The sequence below is a fragment of the Triticum dicoccoides genome, chromosome 2A (assembly GCF_002162155.2).
Source record: "Triticum dicoccoides isolate Atlit2015 ecotype Zavitan chromosome 2A, WEW_v2.0, whole genome shotgun sequence".
Classification (NCBI taxonomy): domain Eukaryota; kingdom Viridiplantae; phylum Streptophyta; class Magnoliopsida; order Poales; family Poaceae; genus Triticum; species Triticum dicoccoides.
Genome location: NC_041382.1, coordinates 481,451,839 through 481,460,081, shown reverse-complemented (window position 1 = coordinate 481,460,081; position 8,243 = coordinate 481,451,839). Strand labels below are relative to the sequence as shown.

At 45.8% G+C, this 8,243-nt stretch overlaps 1 protein-coding gene across 2 annotated transcripts; it reads right to left on the bottom strand.

Moving 5' to 3' along the window:
* Positions 1 to 709: 709 nt before the first annotated feature.
* Positions 710 to 6,923, bottom strand: LOC119354973 (2-oxoglutarate dehydrogenase, mitochondrial-like). Of its 2 annotated transcripts, none has more exons than XM_037621744.1 (9): positions 6,784 to 6,923; positions 5,108 to 6,690; positions 4,578 to 4,804; positions 4,151 to 4,483; positions 2,950 to 3,196; positions 2,138 to 2,266; positions 1,825 to 2,040; positions 1,603 to 1,726; positions 710 to 1,229 (listed from the first exon to the last, which is right to left on the bottom strand). In XM_037621744.1, the coding sequence occupies exons 2-9, from the start codon at positions 6,641 to 6,643 to the stop codon at positions 991 to 993; spliced, it is 3,051 nt and encodes a 1,016-aa protein (XP_037477641.1). In that variant the 5' UTR covers positions 6,644 to 6,690; positions 6,784 to 6,923; the 3' UTR covers positions 710 to 990. The 2 variants fall into 2 exon arrangements, with proteins under 2 accessions (XP_037477641.1, XP_037477639.1); XM_037621742.1 differs by having other exon boundaries at positions 6,788 to 6,913.
* Between the last annotated feature and the right edge of the window lie 1,320 nt (positions 6,924 to 8,243).

Genomic DNA, 8,243 nt, shown 5'->3' with positions numbered 1-8,243 from the left:
GCCAGTTGGGAGGACCAAGTGATTATCATTGTCCGGACAGTACTGACAGATAAATCAAGCTTGATTTGTACAGCTGGTCCTTGCCTTAAGCTCCATTAATGAGTGTACGAACACTGCATTTGCTATCTGTCTTCCTGTTCTTAAACATCAAGCCTCTTCTTTTTTTTTTTTTTTGAGTCCAAGCGTAGGATCGTCTTTTCGCAAAAAAATAAAGCGTAGGATCGTCCTTTTCCCCCTTTTTCCCCACCTTGAGGGGTGTCCTTTTTCTTGTGTATAAGTGCGCGTTCGTCCCAGGAACAACAGCCTGGTAGTGCTATGGCCCTCGGCCCGTTGGGAGGCCCAGGCGGCCCGAATCCAGTTTCTCGTCGTTGGATGCCAATTCAATTTTCCGTGGATAGCACGTGAGGGTTACAAGATTGAAATTTTATTTCTTTCAAAAAAGAAATGGATCTATCAGGCAATTCATGGATCTTCCATCTAAATAAGAAATGGAAAGAAAACGGCCAGTTCAGACATAACAATGACACAAGAAGCCTGCTTAACGCATGTCCGGTGATGAAAGCATGTGCCACACATATAATTGGCCTGGGAGATGGTGTGCTGCTTCACTGAACTGTCCCTGTGTACAGTTTCTTTCCAAGTATTTCAGAGAGCCAGACTGGAATCATATGCTAGGCACAGCAGTAGGGACGGACCGTCTCGTAGGACATACATGCATCAGTACTGGGTACACTTCATTATTGGCAAAGGGAGAACTGGATACAGTTTGTTTAACCTTAGCACCCAGAGAAACAGAAGGATGTAGACAAAAAAGCTTTGACGGGAAAAAATTATGCACTCAAAATGGACCTCAGACCTTTTCTAATGGGCGGTACCACACATGCGCAACGATTATTCACCAAATGGCTGAAGAGGTGTAATTTAGACCTGTTGTTTTTCTGCATGGTAGGAGATCAGAAGTTCTGATGGCTATGCAAAGAATCTACATGTTCAGAGCGGAGACTTGATGGGGTCTCGCTGCAGCGCCTTCTTCACGAGCTCGGTTTGCTCCTGGACATGGACAGTATAGAAACCTGTAGCTGTGGCTGCAGATGGGGCCCTTCCGACGTACTTGATATCATCTATGCTGCCACGACCGAGCGCCCTCATCGCGGTCAGCAGGCGAGGATTGATGTAGGTATACGCCCCCATGTTCATCGGTTCTTCTTGGCACCAAACAATCTCGGCATCTGCAAAACAGAAACACGCAGACAGTATATACTTTTAGTGCTGCTAGGCTTCATCATCTTTTTGGTGGTTATTACTAGAATTCACTAGAGCAAACAATATGAGGTATTCTCATACTCACAAGTGTACTGGATCAACAAAATTGTTTTTTTTTAACTAGAAACAGGTATCCTGGTTAATAAAATACATAGTCCTGCACTACTTGACCGATCAATTCCTATTGTTCTGTACCCCATTTCAAATAATATTGGCATGTAAGATAGAAGAGTTTCTCTCCCTACATGCAAGCCTTGTATGTTTTCACGAAGAGAAAAAGGACTACTCGATATAGCGACGCAATGGACATATCTGAGAAAGGTATTTTTTGCCACATACTTGGATATCTCTTCAGCTCACGCTGAATGAGGTCGTAGGGGAATGGACAGAGCTGCTCAACTCTACATATCGCGACATCATTGGAATCCGACTTCTTTCTTTCTTCATCCAATTCATAGTACACCTAGATCATAGCAAAGTAGTTATAAAATAAGTCGGTGAAGAAGCTGAGTTTGCAACTTTGTTGGGCGTATAGCTTCCAGCAAGTATAACATAACCTACCTTTCCAGAACAAAGAACTAGACGTCTGATTCCTTCCTCAAGGTCCTTATGGTCATTCCGGTCTTTTATTAGACGCTTGAAGCGTGTCCCTTGCTTATCAAATCCAGGGTGACCAGCAAGATCATCGAATTCAGATAGACTGGATTTGCAGTCCTTGTGACGAAGGAGATTCTTTGGAGACATCACAATTAAAGGCTTTCTGAAATCCCGGTGTATCTGCAAACATTGGAAGATACAGGTTAACGCACCGAAAGATGGTTGCGAAGGGCAGGAGGAAGGGATGGGGGGAGGGAGGTTGTATTATTATATTCACCTGGCGACGCAGCACATGGAAATAGTTCGCAGGAGTGGTGACATTCACGACCTGCCAGTTGCACTCCTGGATTTGCTTCCTCAGTGTTGGATCCATCTCAGGTATAACATAGGGGTTATCATCACTCATCTGCAATCATGGACAATCTTAAAAAGGAATATAGCTAAACCAAAAGGTAGCAGCATTTAAGATCTCCATGACCCAGGCCTAGGAAAGAAACTTCATAGTTGCAGAATTTGTTGGTTCTGCAGGTTTGTATTTATATTAACAAAATATGCAATTTAACATATTTGGCAAGTATTTCAATGAACTACCTTCAAAATGCTTCACCAATACTACATGGATTTTGGCTCTCACGTGTTGTGAAGTACAACCCATAAATTGCATGATACAGAAGACCAACTAAGAATCAAGTCTGGTGTAGTTGCAACTTTCTAGCCAGAACTCAGAAGTAGAGGAAGCACAATACAAATGTTGCGCAATTAACATGCACTCTCATGAAAAGAGGTTTGCCTATGAGGTATTTAGCTTTGTCCTTGTTAGGTCATGCGAACAGGAAAGCCATAATAAGCAAGAAAGTTGAGGGAAAAAAATACATTTTGCCAGTAAATGGGGAATATTTATATAAATAATGAGGTGTATGGTTATGGCAGTTCCAGCATTGTGTGTGTATATCATGTTAAAATTGTGTAAGAGCTAATTTACAGTAAGTGCTCTCCTCATATGTTCCTTTTATGTGCATATATAATACAGGTACTTTAAATGGAAGAGATACTTGTGTCCACATCCTTGCAACCTGGGCAAAATGATACCTGAAGGAAGCGCTCCATTCTCGCACTAGAATGTTCAGGCCCTTGACCGTCATATCCATGAGGAAGGCAGACAACAAGCCCAGTCTGGCGGAGCCATTTTGCCTCTCCGCTACTAATGAACTGATCAAATATCACTTGAGCCCCATTTGAAAAATCACCAAACTGTGCTTCCCATAAAACCAGTGAGTTTGGGTTCTCCATTGAATAACCCAACTCAAAGCCCAGAACAGCAAACTCTGACAGGGAACTGTTCAAATTATAGCACACATCAGGTGATGGTAAACCAGATCAATTAAAAAAGGGAAATACATCAAGGGACAACATCAGTATATATATTTAAATAATGTTCAAATAATTATTTAAATGACAAGCTTATATTCAGATGACAATGTTATGACTTTGTAAAGTGCACCCCAAGTAGTCTCTACCTAAAATTACTAATTTAGTCACTTAAGAGAATATAACAATTTGTTAAGAATTGCCTCTTCTTTTTCTCACTCCAGATTTTCTTAACAGTTCCAGACAATTATGAGCATGTAGAAATCAACCTTCTAAACCAACTTTGTTATGGGTCTACCAATTATTCCAAGATGGTGTTTAGTTAGTTATTTTCTATTTCTCTAGATCATCCCAGAACATATAATGCTCCGAAATTATACAACATGTATTTAGCCATGATTACATCCCTGAGCAACATGTCTGCTACACATGCCACGTGTGCTGCTCAGTTCAACGGGTACAAACCTTGTTGCATACCTCAGCTGCTAAAAAATCATGACAGTGTATCAGCAAAAAATGCCAATTATTTGGCCAAGGACAAATTTGTGGAGCCTTAGCATGCCAAATTGCATCTTCAGTAATACTGGCCCCAATTTGTTTATGTTCTAACCGTTCTCTTTAGAAATAAAAAGGGTAGTGTCAATTCTCCATTCCAGAGTTGACAATAACGAGCATAATTGGTCAGTTATGTGTCCACTGTCAAATACTGGTGGATCAAGCCAGCCTTAAGCTTTCTCTTATGTATATGGATATAAAAGCAATCACTATGTACAACATAAAACCAACATTATAACTAAACTAGCTGATACAGTTTTCGGTCTATCTGCTTATGGTGATTTCATGTTTCATTATATAAGAAATCTAACTTAAGTAACCCATGTGCACCCCTAACTGGAACAAGTTAGCAGAGTACAATTCTTACCTGTTGCTTACAGTAAATAGTTCCTCATTCTGGTTCATGACAAGATTATCAAGTGGGCAATACTGCTCCCCAGTTTCTTGGTCATGGATGACAGAATGGCGGTGGCTGAATGTACCTCTCTCAACATCCTGGCCACTTAACCTGACATGGTTCCCCTCAATTATAAGAGTTGCAAAAGCAAGTGCTTCACCCACTGCCCAGTCAATGCCTTCCCCAGTCTCAATCATTTGGCGACGCAGATCAAAAATCTTCTTGACAGCCCTGTGAGGTTTGAAAGTTTCTGGCAGTGTTGTCATGGCTTCACCAACACGTTTTAGAATCTCTGGCTTGACACTGCATTGTTGCAAATGCATTACATCAAATACACTCACACAAAATGTGGAGGGAAACACAGAAACAACCAGACTGGAAGGAAAGAATCATTTACCCGGTGTTTCGGATACGTGAAATCTGTTCTGGGGACTTAAACCCAGTCCAGTAAGCAGAAAGCCAGTCCCTCTTGTTGGGGATATCGTCTTTGCTCTTTTTGAATTCCTCATTCAGTATGGTGCTGACCTTCTTGTGTATCTTGTCAATATCTTCCTTGGAGATCTTCCCCGATTCTAACAGCTGGTTTTGATATATCTCAAGCGCACTTGGGTGGTTCCTAATCACCTGATCCAGATAGAAAGATATCTTAAGTTGCTTGTATAATAATATCGCTATTTTATTACGCAGAATCAGTTTTACTGCTGATTCATAGCAATCTTTCTAGTTCTGCTTACCAATAGATAAGTAAAATACTTCAGGCTCACAGGTATGTCTACTAAATGATAATTAGCCAGAGTTCCAAAGATGGTGTTTACTCAAAAAGTAAGGAATGATCAGGACTAAAATTAAGAATGAAAAGGCCAAATGCATATAGAATTATGGGCCAGATTCTTTCCTTTGGGAGCGGGGTGGGCGTGTTGACAGTACCTTGTACATTTTAGGCTGGGTGAAGGAGGGCTCGTCAATCTCATTATGCCCAAATCGACGGTAGCATACAATATCCACCACTACATCAGAATGAAATGTTTGCCTCCACTCCGCAGCAAGTTCACAAGTATGAACCACAGCCTCCAAGTCGTCACCGTTCACATGGAAAATTGGGGCATCCAATGCTTTGGCTACGTCTGTACAATACTGTGAAGATCTCCCTGACATCGGATCAGTAGTGAATGCAACCTGATTATTGACCACAAGATGAATTGTTCCGCCAGTGGTGTAGTTTGGAAGTGCACTCAGATGCAGGGTCTCATACACAACACCCTGCCCTGAGAAGCTTCCATCACCATGCAATAGCACCCCTAGATTCTTGGTCCTGTCAAGATCATTAGAATAATACTGCTTTGCTCTGGTCTTCCCAGCAACAACAGGATCGACTGCTTCCAAATGACTTGGATTTGCAACCAACGATAGATGGATATGTTTCCCACCCCTGGTAGGCCTATCATATGAAGTTCCTAGATGGTACTTGACATCACCTGTCCCTGTATACAAACCCTCCCCCTCATTGACAGGCTTGGTACCACCACTAAACTCGCTGAAGATCTGTCGCAAGGGCTTACGTACGACGTTTCCCAAGACATTGAGCCTGCCTCTGTGTGGCATCCCAATGACAATACTCTCTACACCAAGATCAGCTGCCCTGTCAAACATCTCCTTCATACCAGGAATCAGTGTCTCGGCACCTTCTAGGCCAAATCGCTTTGCAGTGGTCCACTTCTGTGCCAAGAAATTCTCAAACTGGGTACTCCAGATGAGCCTATCGAGCATGACCTGGCGACGATCATAGGTGTACTCCCTTGGGTTAACTGTCTCGATCCTCTCCCTCAGCCAGTTGCACTTTTCCCGGTCCGGTATGTGCATGTACTCGTAACCAATGGTGCCACAGTAGGCCTGCTCCAGACGTCCCAACACAGAACGAAGTGTCTGCACAGGCCGATTCTCCGACAAGAACCCAGCCATCCTCCACACCCCGAGGAAGAACTCCCGATCCAAATCAGACTCAGAGAAGCCGTAGAACGCTGGGTCCAGGACATCCGGAACCGCGCGCTGCTCCAGTCCAAGAGGATCGAGCTTGGCCTTCATGTGGCCGCTCACCTGGTAGGCGCGCACGAGCAGCAGCAGCCTCATACTCTCCTGGATCGTCTGGCCGGATATGCCGGGGGACGTGGCGGCCTGCCCGACGAAGTTCCGGAAGAAGTTGTCCCAGGACTCGTCGACGGAGGTCGGGTCCGCCTCCCACGCCCGCTGCAGCTCCTCGAGGTACACGCTGCTGGTGCCATCGAGGAAGCTGTCGGTGAGGCGCGAGAGCGGCACGGCGCGGGGCTCAGGCGCCGCGTACCGCCGGGGGAGCGTCGAGTGGAAGTACCGCGGCGCGGGGCCGGCGAACGGGCTCGCCGGAGCGCGCGACAGGCTCCTCCGCAGCGCCACCCGGGCTAAGCCCGACGCGGCCCGGAACAACCCCATTTTCAGATCGAATTTCCTCTCCCGACGCCAAATCTAGCCGCGGAAAACTGGACGGATTGGGGTACCGATCAAAGAGAAACAGAGAATTAGATCATCAGGAGAAAAGATCGGAGCAATCCAAACAAGTTAGGGTTCGTCACCTACGTCCGGATTCTTCGGCGGAAGAATGCCTGGAGCGGGTTCCACCCACGACGCCGCCGCGAGGGGAAGAGGAAAAAGATGGACGTGGATAAAAGGGAGGATGGGGATATATTCGATATTTTTCTTGGATGTTTTCGCGAACAAGGCGTTGATGTATAGAGAATACTATTTTGGGTACTTCCCGTGCTAATTGTTCATACTTTTCGTTATGTGGATACTTTTTAGACCATCTCTAGCAGATTCGGGATATAACTGTCCTGTAAATTTCGTTTATAGTATCTTGTAAACAAAATTTACGGGACGGAGGCCTTCTTGTATAATAAATCTTGTTAAATGTTGTCGGATTTGCACTTGATTTCAACATAGATAGTTTCACAAGCCTTCGCGCTATATCCATCACCGTAGTTCCACAAGCATAGTTCATACATACAAGCAAATTAAACTACTAGATAGATAGTTTCGCACATAGCACACTGATAGATAGGTCAAACTGAAATAACTAGACTAGATAGTTCATGCTAGCATCTACTCGTCGTTGGAGTCGTCGAAGTCGTCCTCACGGGGTGGGGGCTCATTGTCGTGGAGGGTGTGGTAGATCAGCATGCCAGAGAGGAGCGAGGCGAGTTGGTACTCCTCCCGGAGCGGCGGCACGCGCGCGGCCGCAGCTGCATCTCAGACGGCGGCGGCCTCCTTCACCGCCCACCACGCGCGCTCGGCCACCCAGGGGCGCTGGATGGGTGGATCGGACATCTGCCTAAGGCGACGGAAAGCATCCCACCCGGGCTACGGGACTGTGCGTCGCGGCGGCGCGCCTGCTCCCTGTGCCTTTTCGACACCGGAGGGCGTAGGAGGAGTTTCCGGCCTCGTCGTCGTTGCGCTGCTTGCGGGAATCGAACCCACTGCGGCCGCCAAACCCCCCGTGGCACCCGAACCCCCTGCTGCCATCAAACCCGGATCCAACGGACACCATCTTCGATGGTCAAATGCGTCGTAAAACGTCGCCGGAGGTGTAGGGATTTATCGCCGGAGAATGGATTTCGCAGCGGAGGTGGATGTGGGGATTGCGGGACGGGAACACTAAAATGCACCGACGCCCACATTATGGAGGAATGGAGGGAGGTTTACGGGCTGGGCCCTTTTTAGCGAACCTTGTCGGGCCTTTTTTTGGCCCATCCCGTAAAACAGCCGGAAAACTCACTTCACCGGACTTATATGGGATCTACTATAGATGCTCTTAACCCTTTTTCCTATGCAATCACTATACATCTCACTGTGTCAAGTTTTGGGGCTTTTGGGGCGAACGTCTCTTTCACCGTTGGATTTGAGCACGAATCTTAGAGCACAAGACATCAACCACGGTAGCGAATGAAAGCATTCAAAAAAAGGCAGACGTCGCGAACACATCCACTCGTCTTCACACCACTCATCTCCATCTCTCTCGTCGCTAACCCCCCCCCCC